Genomic DNA, 16,788 nt, shown 5'->3' with positions numbered 1-16,788 from the left:
AGAGAGAGAGAGAGAGAGAGAGAGAGAGGGAGAGAGAGAGAGAAATCTTGATTCCTTCCACTGATTCATTCTACAAAAGTCCTCAAGTGCCAGGATTGGCCAGAACAAAGCTGGCCAATTCAGGTCTGCCATATGGGTGGCAGGAACCCTATTACTCGATCCATTACTAAGGCCTTTCAGGGTGTTCATTAGCAGGAAACTAGAATTGGAAGCCTAATCAGGATTCAAACCCATACACTCCAGTATGAGATGCTGATGTCTTAGCCACTGTACTAAACATTTTTCCAAAAATTTTTCCAAAAATCAAACATATCACCTCCCTCGAGAATCTCTAATCTAGAAAGTCTTTGGGAGCATTCAGTAGAAATGAGTTCTTTGGTGGAAAACCCAAGCCTTCTAATAGTCTTCTCCATATGGTTAGGCCTGAGGTCTGGGGTCCCTTCTTACTCATCTCTGACAGCACAGGACGAGCTGTAGGACTGAACAACTGATGAGGGTTTGACCTGATCCACGCACTTCTCAATTGAGTAGAAAAACTATCAAACTGTTCAAAGCCACAAGCGAAATCTACACGTTGGGCTGTGTCTGGAAGATGTGGAGGAACAAGCCAGACCTGATAGGTCAGCAAGGGAAGACAAATTGAATCGGAATCTTGAATATTTAGAGTAACCCGCTCCGCAACAGGGAAACAAACCCGATTAGCGGCACGCAGGCGCAGGCGCATTAGGAGGGCGACCCATCAAAACGCACGCCCTTCCCCCACCCCTTTCCGGCCTTCTTCCAATGCGCAGGCGCAGAGGGGTGCATCAAGATGGCGGCCCCCGTGGATCTGGAGTTGAAGAAGGTAAAAGAGGGTCTTGAGCAGGCAGAGGCTTCTCTTTGGAGGCCGAAGGGACTGTGGACAGGAATATCGAGTGAGGCTTGAATGTTTGCGGGAGCAAAGAGGCGCTGGAGGACTGGGGAATGTTTTCCCGGAGGCCTGAGGCGCCGCGGGGCCTCCTTGAGCCGGGTGGGCAGCTAGCGGCTCTTGCTGGGTGGGAGCTAGTTGAGCCGGGCCGGGTCCGAGTGCGAGCTTACCCGTTTGTTCTGAGCCCCAGAGCTATTTCGTTGCGTTTGGAGCCTTCAGGGGCTCAGTTTCATGGTAAGAACAGAAGACAACGTCTTAAAACCTCTTTGGTGCGGTTGCCTGGGGCTGAGGCGTGTGTAATTCTGCCTCATTTAATTCGGGAGAAAAAACCCAACACCTGTTTTAAAGCCATTTATTCCCATCCTGTACCTTGAAAAGCCGCAGGAAGGCATTGTCCCCTCTCCTCCTCCCCTCCTTTTGCGAAGGGCTTGTCTAAAAAAAGGAGCAGCAGAGTTTGCATTTTGAGAAGGAATTGCGTTTCTTCTGTTCAAACAATTGCTTATAAATGTTTGGTACCGGAGAGCAGTCAGGATTCTAACTCCACTGCCGACTCAAAACGTGTGCTTTGGGGGGCGAGGGCGGATTGGAAAGGACCCTGGACTGCATATGATTTAAATCTACTTTTCTAGAAAGGGAAACAGCTCTAGAGAAGTGTCAAAGAGTGGAATTAGAATACAGGTTTTTTTGACCAGTAGTTTAAGTTCTTCATGGAAAACATCTGAACAGTCTTTGCATTAGAAATAGGGCAGCTGAAATAGCTCTTATTAAATGAAGCTGTTACTGTTTTAAAGGTGTTTGTGTCTCGTTTCTTCTGCTGCTCTTGTCTTGAAACTTGTAAGTTGCTTTTACATGCTGTTCTCTAATATCTTGGCTATATCTTCCTCCATAAACTGTATAGAACAGTCAGAAAATACCTGAAATTTTACATTTCAGAATAAAATTGTGCTTTCTGAAAAATTTACCCTTTTTTCCATTAAAAGTGTAAACTTAAACCAAGTTTTATTTATTTATTTATTTATTTTTGACAGGCAGAGTGGACAGTGAGAGAGAGAGACAGAAAGGTCTTCCTTTGCCGTTTGTTCACCCTCCAATGGCCGCCGCGGCTGGCGCACCGCGCTGATCCGGTGGCAGGAGCCAGGAGCCAGATGCTTTTCCTGGTCTCCCATGGGGTGCCGGGCCCAAGCACCTGGGCCATCCTCCACTGCACTCCCTGGCCACAGCAGAGAGCTGGCCTGGAAGAGGGGCAACCGGGACAGAATCCGGCGCCCCAACCGGGACTAGAACCTGGTGTGCCGGCGCCGCTAGGCGGAGGATTAGCCTAGTGAGCCGCGGCGCTGGCCTTAAACCAAGATTTTTTAAAAAATATTTTTTTTGAGAGGAAGAATTACAGAAGGTGAGAGGGAGTGATAGAGAGAGGCCTTCCATCCACTGGTTCACTCCGTAAGTGGCCGCAACTGAACCCATCCAAAGCCAGGAGCCAGGAGCTAGGAGCTTATTCCAGGTCTCCTGCGTGGGTACAGGGGCCCAAGGACTTGGGCCATCTTCTGCTGCTTTCCCAGGACATAGCAGAGAGTTGGATTGAAAGAGGAGCAGCTGGGACTAGAACCGGTGCTGCAGAAACCAAGATTTTGATGAAGAACTATCAAAAGTATTAACTGTGAAAGGGCTTGCTTCCCAGTACTCTTTGAATTTATTGATAAGAAACAAGTAAACAATTAATACAAACTAAGAAAAAAATTATAGGCCGGCGCCATGGCTCACTAGGCTAATCCTCTGCCTGCGGCGCTGGCACCGCGGGTTCTAGTCCCGGTTGGGGTGCCGGATTCTGTCCCGGTTGCCCCTCTTCCAGGCCAGCTCTCTGCTGTGGCCCGGGAGTGCGGTGGAGGATGGCCCTAGTGCTTGGGCCCTGCACCCCATGGGAGACCAGGAGGAAGCACCTGGTTCCTGGCTTTGGATCGGCACAGCACACCGGCCACAGCGGCCATTTGGGGGGTGAACCCACGGAAGGAAGACCTTTCTCTCTGTCTCTCTCACTTTCTAACTCTGCCTGTCAAAAAAAAAAAAAAAAAAAATTATAGACAAGTTGAATAATTTTGACAACCAATTAACAAGGAAATGTATATCAGTTTTTTTTTTCCTTTTTTTAAGATTTATTTATTTGAAAGGGAGGGAGAGGCAGAAGCAGAGAGAGAATCCATTGATTGATTCCCTAGATGTCTGCAATGGTGGAGCTGGGCCAGGCCAAAGCCAGGAGTTTCTTCCTGGTCTCCCATGTTGGTGCAGGGGCCCAACGACTTGACCCATCCTCCACTGCCTTCTCAGGCACCCTAGCTAGCAGGAAGCTGGATCAGAAGTGGAACAGCCAGAATTCGATGGCATTGCTGCAGGCTCAACCTTCAGTGCCCTAGCATTGGCTCCGTGTATCAGTTTTATTTCCTAATGTCTTCATAAGCTATTTTTTTGAGTGGTATTTAAATAGGAAATATAGACATCTCTTCTTCCCCAAAGTAAATCTTCTGAAACTTTGCTAGATATGCAACTCTGAATGAAGCACAACACATAGAGTCTTCAAATAATCTTATTTATTTGGGAATAGCAAAGCACTGCAGTGGGAAGGCATGCACCATAGTGAACTGTGAGAAGAAGGAATAAAAGCTGTGTGGTGGCTTTTGCCAGGTATTGCATTCAGAATGTTGTTATTAAGGCAGAACTCTGACAGCGTGTGAAAGTCATTCCAAGGCACTTCAGCAAGAATATCCAAGAACTGGGTTTATGTTTGAGTTAAGTGTACTCAAGGATCAAATTTGGCTTGGTGTGTGTGGATGAAGATCATGATGCAAGACTTCTGCCAGTGTTTTGCATTTTCTCTCTTTTTTGTACCCCTATTTTTTTTTAAAGGATTTATTTATTTGAAAGGCAAAGTTTCAGAGAGGCAGAGAGGAATCTACAGACCTACATTCTGGTTTTTTTTTTTTTTTTTTAGATTTATTTATTTGAAAGAGTTACAGAGAGGCAGAGAGAGAGGCGTCTAATGTCCAATGGTTCACTCCCCAGATGGCTGCAACGGCCAAAACTGTGCAGATCCGAAGCCAGGAGCTTCCTCCGAGTCTCTTGTGTGGATGCAGGGGTCCAGGACTTGGGCCATCGGCTTTCCCAGGCCATAGTACAGAGCTGGATTGGAATTGGAGCAGCTGGGATCGAACTGGTGCCCTTAAGGGATGCCGGCACTGCAGCCGGTGGCTTTAATCACTGGCCCCTTTTTTTTAAAGATTTATTTATTTGAAAGGCAGAATTACAGAGATGCAGAGGCAGAGAGAGGGATCTTTTGTCCGCTAATTCACTCCCTAAATAGCTGCAGCATCCGGAGCTGTGCCAATCTGGAGCCAGCAGCTTCTTACAGGTCTCCCACTGGGTATAGGGGCCCAGGCACTTGGGCCACCTTCCATTGCTTTCCTGGTCCATAGCACAGAGCTGGATTGCAAGTGGTGCAGTGGGATTTGAGCTGGTGTCCATAGTGGATGAGAGAGATCTTCCATCTGCTGGTTCACTCCCTGAATGGCTGCAACAGCCGGAGCTGGTGGGATCCAAAGCCAGGAGTCTGGAGTTTCCCTCAGGTCTCTCATGTGGGTGTTGATGCCCAGAGACTTGGGTCATCTTCCACTGCTCTCCCAGGCCATAGCAGAGTGCTGGATCAGAAGTGGAGCAGCTGGGATTCAAGTTGATGCCCATATGGGATGCTGGTACTGCAGGTGGTGGCTTTACCTGCTACGCCACGGGGCTGGCACAAATTTTCTTAAAAATATTCATGTTCTGAATGTTTCTGTAGATAATAAAAGTGAAAGATTTCTGAACTAAGGGGTCAGAAGAAAATGATTCTAATACCTTCCTTTTGAATCTTATGTCGTTCAACCCTATGTAAGCCACTTTTATCTTAATTGATTTAGTTACTTAATTTATAAATTGTGGATGGTGAAACTTGTCCCTAACTCAAGGTTATTTGGAAGAATAAATGAGTTAAGTGTTATATCCCTCTTTAATAGTTTCATTAATTTTCTTATATTAACATTTCAGACTAATGTGGGAAAATGCTTTGAAACCTAGTTGTGTAGTACAGATGGAATGAGTTGTTACTTTTATGTTTTTTTCTTAAGGTTTGTTTCTTTGAAAAGCAGAGATGGGGAGAGGGTAGGAGTGGGGAGAGGGAGAGATGGGAGATGGAGATGATGGAGGCGGAGGCAGAGGCAGAGGCGCAGGCAGAAGTATCAGGATCAATCCTCCATCCATCTGCTGCTTCACTCAAATGCCTGCAACAGCCAGGGCTGGACCAAGTTGAAGCAAGGAACCAGGAACTCCATCTGGATCTCCCACAGGGATGGCAGGGCTCCACGCATGGAGCCATCCTGCACTGCTTTCCCAGGCGTGTTAATGGGAAGCTGGACTGGGAGTGCAGCAGTTGGGACTTGAACCAACAGGCATTCAGAGATGGAATGCCTGATTTGCAAGTGATGGCTTAGCCCTGTTGTGCCACAAAACTGGCCCCTGTGTTTTTTTCTTTGAATCCTTGGGTTTCATCATCTGAAACTCCTGGAGTAGTTGATACTTGGTATGGTTATTTTTTAATGTGCATTTATTTTTGCTTCAGGTTGATTGCATCTTCTAAGGACAGGTAAATTCAGTATTTAGCATAGTGACTTGATCATTTATAATTATAGTGTAAGCTTACTGATATTTGCTTTGGTAAATTTCACAGCTTTGTGAATTGAAAACAGGTTTTGTTTTAATGTATTTGGGTTTGGCTTACATGTTTGCTGTAAAATGTTTTACCTACTAAATCAAGGACCTATTTTTATTAGGCCTTCACAGAGCTTCAAGCCAAAGTTATTGACACTCAACAGAAAGTGAAGCTTGCAGACATACAGATTGAGCAACTGAACAGAACGAAAAAACATGCACATCTTACAGATACAGAAATTATGACTTTGGTAGATGAGACTAACATGTATGAAGGCGTAGGAAGAATGTAAGTAAAATATATCTTTACAGGGGTTGTTATGGGAGAACGGTTGTCTGAACTGAATCATTGAATTTGTTTATTTTGAAATTTGGGCCAAAGTGTATAGAAATAGCGTTAGTGGTTATTTAGTCAAATGCCTTCTTTTTTTAAAAAATGAGGTAATGAACCTTAGAAAGGTATGAGTGTTTTAATTTTAAACATTGAAATTATGTATCTTAAATCCGTGTTCTCTCTACAGTTATGTCCATACTAATTTTGTTTGTAAAGATTTATTTAAGTAGGAATAATTTTATTTGTTTTTTAAAGATTTTATTTATTGATTGATTTGTAAGGTAGGGGGACAAGAGAGGAAGAGACAGCTCTTCCATCTGTTTTTTGATTCTCCACATGGCTGCAATAGCTGGAGCATGTTAGCACTAAGGTGGAGCACTCCTGTAGGGGTGCCACAACATAATGCACCCCCCTTCCTTTTTATTTTTATTTTTATTTTTTTGTTTCACTTATTTGAGAAGCAGAGAAAGAGAACCTTCATCTGTTAGTTCAACTCCCAAATGCCTGCAACAGACTGGGCTGGACATGAGTGAAGGTGGAGGCCAGGAACTCAGACAGGTTGTCCACGTGGTTAGTGTCAGACACCCATCACTACTGCCTCCCAAGGTCTGCATTTGCAGGAAACTAGAGTTAAGAGCTAGAGCCAGACAGTGAACCCAGGCCTTTGGGTGTCTTAATTGGTAACTGCTGGCTAAACTCCTGTCTCAGTAGGTGTAGTGTTTTTTTCCCCCCAGAGATTTATATATTTATTTGAAAGGTGGCGTTACAGAGAGGCAGAAGCAGAGAGAGAGAGAGGTCTCCCATCTGCTGGTTCACTCCCCAAATGGCCACAACAGCCAGAGCTGAGCTGATTTGAAGCCAGCCAGGAACCGGGAGCCAGGAGCCAAGAGATTTCTCTGGGTCTCCCAGGAGGGTGCAGGGACCCAAGGACTTGGGCCATCCTCTACTGCTTTCCCAGGCCATAGCAGAGAGCTGAATCAGAAGTGGAGTGGCTGGGATTCAAACTAACAGGGGTATTGCAGGCGGTGGTCTCAGAATGTATAGTTTTTTTATTATTATTTTTTTTGACAGGCAGAGTGGACAGTGAGAGAGACAGAGAAAGGTCTTCCTTTGCCGTTGGTTCACCCTCCAGTGGCCGGCGCACTGTGCTGATCCAATGGCAGGAGCCAGGTACTTATCCTGGTCTCCCATGGGGTGCAGGGCCCGAGGACCTGGGCCATCCTCCACTGTACTCCCTGGCCACAGCAGAGAGCTGGCCTGGAAGAGGGGCAACCGGGACAGAATCCAGTGCCCCGACCGGGACTAGAACCCGGTGTGCCGGTGCCGCAAGGCAGAGGATTAGCCTAGTGAGCCGTGGCGCCAGCCAGAATGTGTAGTTTTAACCTCCCTTTCCCTGACTAATTTATTAGGAGTCATACAAATCATAAATCTTCGCGATGCCTGAAAAGTGGTAAAAATAAAGATTGGTTTGCCATTGAATATACTCATTCTTAAGTGTTAGGAAAATGGTGCAGTTTTATCTATGGCGTGAGCTATGCCCTGGCTCCTCCTGCCAATGCTGAAAGCCAGGTAGCCACATGGCCCAACCACCAGCGTCAAGCTCCACCCCCATCCTAATGGGATTCGCTGCTCCTGCTTCCCTGCCCGCCCTCCGGCAAAGTTTTAAAAATGAGCCGTGGCTCACTAGGCTAATCCTCCACCTGTGGTGCTGGCACCCCAGGTTCTAATCCCAGTTGGGGCACTGGATTCTGTCCCAGTTGCTCCTCTTCCAGTCCAGCTCTCTGCTGTGGCCCCGAAAGGTAGTGGAGGATGGCCCAAGTCCTTGGACCCTGCACCTGCATGGGAGACTAGGAGGAAGGCACCTGGCTCCTGGCTTCGGACTGGCGCAGTGCGCTGGCCATGGCGGCCATTTGGGTGGTGAAGCAATGGAAGGAAGACCTTTCTGTCTCTCTCTCTCACTGTCTAACTCTGCCTGTCAAAAAAGAAAAGGGCGGGGGGGGGGGGGGGGCCTGTTCCTGAACACGTGGCTCTCTTGGCTCCTCTCGTCTGCTCTCCTCTCCTCCTCTTGTCTCTCTGCTCTCTCTCTTCTCTCCTCGCTAGCTCCTCTTCTCTCTGTCTGTCTCTCTTATACTCTCCTTCTCTCCCCTTTTCCCTCTTCGCCCCTTCCCTCCAGCCTGCTGGTTTTCCCCAATAAACCCTGTCCCTTACTCTGGAGTTTGGTGTGTTTTGTGACAGCATAACACTAAGTGTTATACATAGTTTTAATAGGACAACTCACACATTAGACATCTAGTAAACCAATTTTTTTTAAAGTTTTTTTTCCCTAGTAAACCAATTTACCTTTTGTTTGTTCTAATTATAATTATACAGTTAACCACTTGTATTTCACTTTTTTATTTATGAGTGAGAATAGATCAGCTTCATATTCTCTAAGCAGAAAATAAGGAATGGGAAAGCCCTTAAGTACAGGTCACATTCCATTACAATGAGCTAAGGGAGAGGACTGATTTTTGTTTTTTAAGTAGGGGAGGTGGAGGAGGAGGACTTTTCTGGAATTTGATCTTTGAGTATTACTTAGTAAGTGTACCATTTCTTCAAGTTTGGAGGTCGTTCAGTTAGAGTGGAATTTGACCCCAGCCTTGGGATAACTTGTTTTGTGATTGATGTGAAGGAAGCATAACATGTAAAATTTAGTAACTGCTTTAGAATGACAGCATGAGTAGACCTGCTCATGACTGACTAATCCGTCTTTCTGAATAAGAAATAGTTTATGGTAAGCTGTTTGTCTGACCTACTTTCTCCAAGTGAACAAAAAACTAAAGTAAATTTTTTAAGAGTTATTTATTTGAAAGGCAGAGTGACAGAGGGAAAGTGAGAGAGATCTTCTGTCCATCCACTGGTTCACTTCCCAAAGGGCCACAAGAACCGTGTGGGGCCGAGCCAAAACCAGAAGCCAGGAACTCTGTCCGAGCCCCACGTGGGTGAAAGGGGATAACGTAGTTGGTCCTTCATGTGCTGCTTTGCTAAAAGCACATGAGCAGGAAGCTGGATTGGAAGTGGCACTGGTGGCACTTGAACCAACACCCTGATAAGGGATGCTGGTCTTGCGGGTAGAGCTTGACCTGCTTGTGCCCAGTGCCAGCCCCCAGAAATAAATTTTATCTCTGAGTTCATGTTTTTCATTTTAGTTTTTTTTTTTTTTTTTTTTTTTTTTTTTTTGACAGGCAGAGTGGACAGTGAGAGAGAGAGACAGAGAGAAAGGTCTTCCTTTTGCCGTTGGTTCACCCTCCAATGGCCGCCGCTGCAGCCGGCGCACCGCGCTGATCCTGGCAGGAGCCAGGAGCCAGGTGCTTTTCCTGGTCTCCCATGGGGTGCAGGGCCCAAGCACCTGGGCCATCCTCCACTGCACTCCCTGGCCATATCAGAGAGCTGGCCTGGAAGAGGGGCGACCGGGACAGAATCCGGCGCCCCAACCGGGACTAGAACCCGGTGTGCCGGCGCCGCAAGGTGGAGGATTAGCCTATTGAGCCACGGCGCCGGCCATTTTAGTTTTTTTTAAGACATTTATTTGGTGTCATAATAGTTTGCTACATTTAGCAGTCAACAGCATGAGTGCAAAAAAATGAAAGAAAATAAAAACTACATTAAAACCCTTGTTGGAATGCTTTACACATTCAACAGAACAGAAACTAAAATAATCTTATACAGTTAGTCACAAATAGAGTCCTGCAGTGTTTTTGCCCATACATATGAGTATTGTCTAAAACATGTCTTCTTTGTAGCAGCCGGGCCCTGCAACCACTGTGCTTGGCTGCAAATCTATTGTAACCTGTAGCATCCCTGTCACTTCTCTGGCTCTCCTCTCCTGCTAAGCTTTTTTTCCTGGTGGTTATTAGCCTTCTGCTACTGCCATAGTTACTGCTACTGCTAGAACACCATAAACTCCTTAATTTCCTGGTTTGGGAAAATACTGGTGCCATCATGGTAGGGTCCAGAGCTTCTGCCTCCAAAGTTTTTTCCCTTTGTGGGTTCAAAATTTGAAGATTGATTATTGTAATTGCCAAAATCCTCATAGCTTCCACTGCCTCCAGAACTGCTTTCATCATTATCAGTTCTGTGGTAACATCCCCACTGCCACCACAACCACCACCTTGGCTGCCACAACCACTGGAGTTTTCTCCATGACCAGAGTTGTCATTGCCACCAAAACCATCTCCACTACCACCAACAAAATTTACAGAATCACTTCATCCTCCTGGGGTGGACACACCAGTAGCCATCTCCTGCTCTCACAGGGCCTTTCTGACTTCACAGTTGTGACTATTCACAGTATGGTATTTTCTGAGTGACAGTTTTGTCCACAGAGTCATGGTTATCAAAGGTCACAAAAGCAAAGCCTCTCTCTTACCAGTGCCTCAGTCCGTCATTATCTCATTCCCTTTGATGTTCCAGTCCTGTTTGCAGTCGTCTCTGAGGTGATGTTCTTTATTGCCATCTTTAATGCCACAGTAAAGATCTCTTTGACAGGTAGGTGGGCCCCTAGTCTTTGAGAATCTTCTCTTGAGAGGACTCTTGATTTCACAACTCTTCCATCCACCTTGTGTGGCCTCGAATTCATGGCTGCATCCACCTCCTCCATGGTGGCATAGGTGACAAACCCAAAGCCCCCCGAGCACTTGGTGTTTGGGTCTCATTACCACACAGTCTGTGAGCATTACATGTTGCTCAAAATGGCTCCTCGAACTCTCAATGATTTTAAAGCTCAACCTTCCAATGAAGAGCCTCTGCACCTGTTCAGGCTTTCTAGGCAACTCTGTGGAAAGAGAGAATTTGATGATATTTCCTCAGTGGAGTCCACGAGCAGGATAAAGTAATTCAGTGAATGTATCCTTTAGTTTATGAGAATACCAATTTGAAAATTTGTGAATGGGGTGCAAAAGAATTGGTATGATTACAAGGTAGAACACTTGAATATGTATCCATGCAACATAAAATGCATTGTTGGCATTCAGTATAGTATAATTTTATCGTTAATGCAAATATCCTTAGGTCTTAAAACAGTAATACTGGCTTTTCTAGTAGAACAGTTAACATGTTGTACTTGGATTTTAACTATACCAGTCTGTTTGCAATAGCTGGTTCACCATCTTTGGCCTTTTGAGCTGCTGTGAAGTTTTGATAATTAGAATGATTTCATTGGTTAAACATTCTGCAGAAGCAATTGGAGAATTGCTTTTGTGCACTGTTCAAAGTGCTACAAATAGGTTGTATTCCACATAAAGAATTTTAGAGTTTGAAGATTGGGATATGAATTTGTTAGTAGGATGGTATTTTTCCACAAGATTTATTTTATATGAATTATGTTAGTTAAAGGAAATGCATAAGGCTCCTGCATGGTTTCAAAGTTTGGTTTTAGTTTGACTTTGGTACCTTCTGCATCTCCCTGGGCCTGTGTTTGACCCTGCATTGTAGGGGCATGTGAGGTGAAAAGGGTTTGTTGTTTGGCTAGTGTTAGTGCCCTGAAAGGAAGAAAAGACTTGCTGAGTATTAGTCTGGTCATGAGGACGTTCCCTTTCTTGATGCTAAACCTGAAATATCTATTTCTGAATTTATGGTCTTGAGTAATCTTAGATATCATTGTGATTCACTTCTTTAATTCTAGTCTTTACCTTAGTTTATCTTTTCTTTGCTTTTTTGAGTATTATTTGAGAATTCTGTTTATTAATTTTCCTCAAGTTTTTGTTTTCCACAGATTATAAAATTCCACACCCCATTTTTGTTTTAGAACTTTCCATTGCTGAAATTGAGACCTCATTGTTTCTTTCCTAACTAATGCAATAGCATCTTAACTGTTCTTCCTGCCTTCATTGTCTGTCCAAATCCATTTTTAACACATCTGCCAAAGTTGACCATGTCAGTATTAATAAAATCCATTGTTCATTGTCTTTTGTCCATAGGATAAAATCTAATCTTGTTAGCCCAGAATTCATGGTTTTTCATAATCTGTCATTAATTTACTGTTAAAACCTCGGATCGCATCCCTTTCTGTTCCCAGACTTGGTGTAGCATGTACATTTCATCTATGGGCCTTCATTCTTCTGCTGGTTTTGTATTATCCATTGAAAAGGATTTTGAGGTCTACGTGAGCTTTAAACATACTTTAGGGGCAGGCATTTGACTTGACAGTAAGTTGCCCACCTGGGTTCCATTCCTGACTGCTCCTGATTACAGCTTCCTGCTAATGTGCACCATATGAAGCAGCAAGTGATAGCTGAAGTGTTTGGGTATCTGGTATCTTCTGCTTTCCCAGGCCATAGCAGAGAGCTGGATTGGAAGTGGGGCGGCCAGGACTTGAACCGGAGCCCATACGGGATGCCGGCACTGCAGGTGGCTGCTTTACCTGCTACTCCACAGTGCTGGTCCCATAGCTTGGCTTTTATAGGAAGTGAACCAACAGATAGAAGACCTGTCTGACTCTCTTTATTTGTGTCTGCTTTTCAAATAAACAAAAACATAAAGAACCCAAATTGTGCTTTAACTGGTTGTCACGTGGTGAGGGTAGAACAGTAGTAGCTTGTTTCCCAGAAATTGTTACAGTCCGCTTGCTGTGTGACTTTCCTCACACATGCCATGTTTTTTGTGCCTTTTTATTTCTGCTCATTCTGTCCTTGGCTGGCAATAACACTCTTTCCATTGTAAAATTCTTACCTTAGCCTTTGAAGATTTGTCCAGCCTCTGGGGCAGACTTATTCACTCTTTTCTTAGTGATACGAACGCTTTTGTTCTGACAGCTGGTGGAACACCCTGAGTGTATTTAAAGTGAATCAGTCTCCTGGAGCAGAATGTCAGCTCTGGGAGACCATATATGCATGTTAGGATTGTTTTTTCATTTCTTGGTGTTAACATGTGGCATAAAATAGTGTGAAATATGTGTGGATTTAAATTGAAGCTGAATCTTTGTATTGCTTAAAATAACTGCATTTTCTTTTGATTCTTCAGATAAAAAATGTTTGGAAAGTGTCAGACATCAGAATTAGAGTCGATTGTATTATTTCAGCATATAATTCATTCAACATGAAATTAGAAAAGTAAGATAAAGGGATATGAGTGCTTCTGACCAGAATTATGTCCTTCAATTTGACAGAATCATTTATTAAATCTTTTGAAGTTGACTGATCCTAAAGGCTAGCCGGTTGCACAGAGAGAACAAATAACATAGAAAGCAAGTCTGTTGAATGATGTTGATGGTAGCATAATCCTCAGGAAATAAAGGCTATTCCCTGCAAAAGAACTTCAGTGTAGTTGTATCTTGTCTTTGTATAGAATGGAAGTCTGATTTTTCTTTTGGGTTGTGTAGTTAGTTTAACAAATCATTACAAGCCCATATGCCTTTCATCTCAAGAGTGTAGAGAAATATGGTAATGTTAAATACCTCTAACACTTGTCTATTTTTGGTTTAAAACAAGGAAAGTCAAGCTATAGGGTAGGAGTTGATGAATTGCTATATATACACCGTAAGCTCTGAGTATTCATTGCTCAGAGCTATAGTTCATCCAGTCTTTTGGCATGTTGCCAGCGCATTTTAGTTCTCTTACTTCATATTCTTTGGAGAGGCTGTTATGTAGTCTGATACTACTACCACCAATTTCTAGTTTTGCTACTTAAGCTGTTTGTAAGCTGACCTCACCATACTGCTTTGAGAACTATGATGAAAGTTACAACTGTGGAATGATCTGTCTGAATATTTGGAAGTGTTTGTCTTTGCATCTTTCTAGCATGTAAGGAAGGAATAGACATCTCAAATAAATGTTCTGTGAATATTTCTTGTATGTTTTTTCATGAATAAGAACTGGTTTATAATTGCTCATGAGTTTTTTTTCCCCCTTTTTACTGTGGATAGGAGGGGATAGAGTTTAAAATTTTTTTTATTTTTAAGAATTATGTTTGAAAGTACACATAGATGGCCTTTTGTTAGTGTTTGAAAGAACCATCATTAGAATAAATATCCATCTTATTTTTATTAATAGATATGATATCAGTCCTGATTTCATATGTGAACCATTAGTCTAATACTCTTTTTGCTTGGGCATTATGTAAATAAGATTTCTGTGTAGCAGACAAATCTGTTTTCTATTTTTTTAATATAGGAGGAACTTGAGTAGATTAGCCTTTGAGAAGAATGATTAGTACCTTTTTAAAACTTGAACTTAACTAAAAATAACTTTGTACCATATTTAAACTAATTTAGAGGTATGCTACCATTCTCTGGGTATTTTTTACATTTAAGGAACTAAGAATGAACAATGGTATAAATCTACCAACTAGATAAGTGTCTAGCAATGCAGGAATTGCTGTTTGGGAGCGGTGTTGCTATTTCTACTTGTTGAAGTAATTTAATGGTTGAAAGATCTAGAAGTATAAAACTGAAGAGAAATGGGGCACAGGTAGGAGGTGAGTCAGTAGGTATATTCCTGATCAGTAGCATAAAAAAATAAAGCAAATTTTCTACTACTTGGGATGTGGAAATCTGGACTTTTCACAACAGCTTGATTGAACTGCCCTTTGTTTAAAATGTTAGGTGATTTTGTTGTGAACTTATTTGGCAGTTTGGATGTTGACCTGTATTTTGAACTGTGACTTTTAGTAAAGCCATGTTGAATAATTTGCAGGTTCTCCAAATGTACTTATGTTAAATATTAATATAAAAGGTTTTGCTCACGGTGCCTTAAGTTTTATAACCCTTTAATAATTTCATGTAGCTATAGAATTATTTAAAGATGAACAAATAGTCCTATATTTTATTCCTAAGATATTAGGAAATAAAATAAAAACTATTTATCTAATAAATATTGCTGACAAATACTGTTTATATTCTGGTAAAAATAGCTTATATTGTTACTCTCACCAGAATCAAGTTTGGGTGTTTTTAATGCTTTGTTTACTATGGGAGAAAAAAAAATAAACAATTGTGGTGTGAGAGCCATGTCCCAAATGCAAATTTATAAATTACTTTACATTTCTGTTCAAAGGTATTAATATATATTTTAAAGTCAACAAATCAAAGATAAAATAATTTTCAAAGGCAAGAAGACTTTGTTAAATCTTAAGAGTTTATATTTTGCTTTAAAAGGATGAGACGTTCTTGGTGTTCGTCTGCTTTTGCTAATCGAATGTGACCCACCCGTCTTGTGTTTTTATACAGAGCCATTTAAAGTCATGACTTTGATTGCTCAGAGTTCTAAGGGGAAAAAACAACAACTTTTCCTGTTGTGCAGGGAAAATGACTTCAGTTTTGTTGACTTCGAATATGTATGTAACCCCAGATGGACACTCTTCTCTCCCACAGATGTAGTGCTGCGGGGAGGGGAGACTTCTGAGTAATACTATTAATTTCCCTAAGATGTCAGTGATTTTAAAAACTATGTTAGTTATAATTCTGCTGTGCTGCTTTCTAGAATGACATCACTATTTTTATGCCAGTTGAAGTTAATAAACATTTGCGTAAGAATTACATAGTCATGTTTCTTCTGCAGAAGAGTACTTTGAATCATTCTTTCCCTTCTTCCCCTCCCATGTCCCCCAGAATCTAAACATTCTCACCAGAACAGGGGAAATTAATTTTGAAAGTGTTGTGCCAATTAGAAGTCTATTGTTAAAAAAGGAAAAAGAAGTCTGTTATCTTGGAGAGTACAAACATGATAAAATAAAATTTTTGTTTAATGTGTCCTTGTTATGGGGTTAACTTATTTTAGACTTTGAACTTGCTTAAAAACAATAAAAGTAATTGATTTATTTAGTTACTTGGAAGACTTTGCTTCTATGTTTCCTGACATCAAAAGAGGTGCCTTTTTTTTAAACTGACAAAAGATTAAACAAAGTCTGGGCTTATTGCAGGAAAGAAGTTACTCATCAACAGGACAGGATACTACTGTGGATCCCAGTTGGTGGTAAACGAGAGTCAGTGTAGGTGAAAAGTACCATTTTGCTGTTCCTGTGTAAATAAAAACTAGCAGTGTTCTTGAACTGTGTTACTTTGCATTGTGTGCCATAACTGACTTATCTCTAGCTGAATCTCTCCAAAAAGAAAACAGTCAGTTTTAAGCTGTACCAAGACTTTTCTGATTTTAGCTGCCACTTATCTCATAGTGGCAAACTTAGGAACAGCTTGCTATCTGATCTGAGAGAGACTACTGAAGTGTTCATGTCAAGGAACATAAGCTGCTTAATGAAATATCCAAAAAGCTCAGAAGAATACTGACCTGAAAGATGAGGATCAGTCCATCTATGTGAACACAAACTGGGTAGTGACTTCCTAGTGTTCTTTCTTGTTTCTTATCTCAGGGATTGCTGGGACGCTGCAGATATCCTTTATCTTGATGAGATAATTATGATTGCCTGTACACTCCATTACTGCCTGAGGTTTTGTGAAGAATGTATGCTCATTTTATTTTTAGAATTTAAGTTCAGATGGACATGTCTGGGAGAATGTTATCTCATTGTCCTGGCCAGGAACTCTCATTACCAACTCTATTTGAGGAAGATCAATTACCCTGGAATGGACCAGATTACTTGGAAGTCACTATTCTTTTGGGTTTGAAGAGGCCTTGAAGTATTCTTTCATCAAAATTTGCACAGCAGCAGGAGCCTGGTATTAAAAATGTGACTTTAAATAGATAAGAGCATGTGACTGCACTAAAACCAACCTTTTTACTTTGGCTCAGAGTAAAAAGATTTGGACCACATATACATCCTCTATGTGTGCTTCTGAGACTTTTGTGTTTGTGACAAAGTATATTTATATTTCTCTATAACTTTC

General features: G+C 42.3%; 1 protein-coding gene across 2 annotated transcripts in view; it reads left to right on the top strand.

The window, feature by feature from the left end:
- The first annotated feature begins 782 nt into the window (after window positions 1-782).
- Window positions 783-16,788, top strand: part of PFDN1 (prefoldin subunit 1) — a 66,894-nt gene continuing 50,888 nt past the window's right edge. For both annotated transcript variants that reach the window (XM_089335962.1, XM_002710251.6), the window contains exons 1-2: window positions 783-844; window positions 5,761-5,927. In XM_089335962.1, the coding sequence (XP_089192088.1) occupies window positions 812-844; window positions 5,761-5,927 (200 nt within the window). In that variant the 5' untranslated portion in view covers window positions 783-811. The remainder of the gene's footprint in view (window positions 845-5,760; window positions 5,928-16,788) is intronic.

Source organism: Oryctolagus cuniculus, chromosome 6 (assembly GCF_051225735.1).
Source record: "Oryctolagus cuniculus isolate XC-2025 breed Fujian yellow rabbit chromosome 6, ASM5122573v1, whole genome shotgun sequence".
Taxonomy (NCBI): Eukaryota; Metazoa; Chordata; class Mammalia; order Lagomorpha; family Leporidae; genus Oryctolagus; species Oryctolagus cuniculus.
The sequence above is the reverse complement of the archived record's forward strand: the minus strand, read 5'-3'. Positions and strand labels throughout refer to the sequence as shown.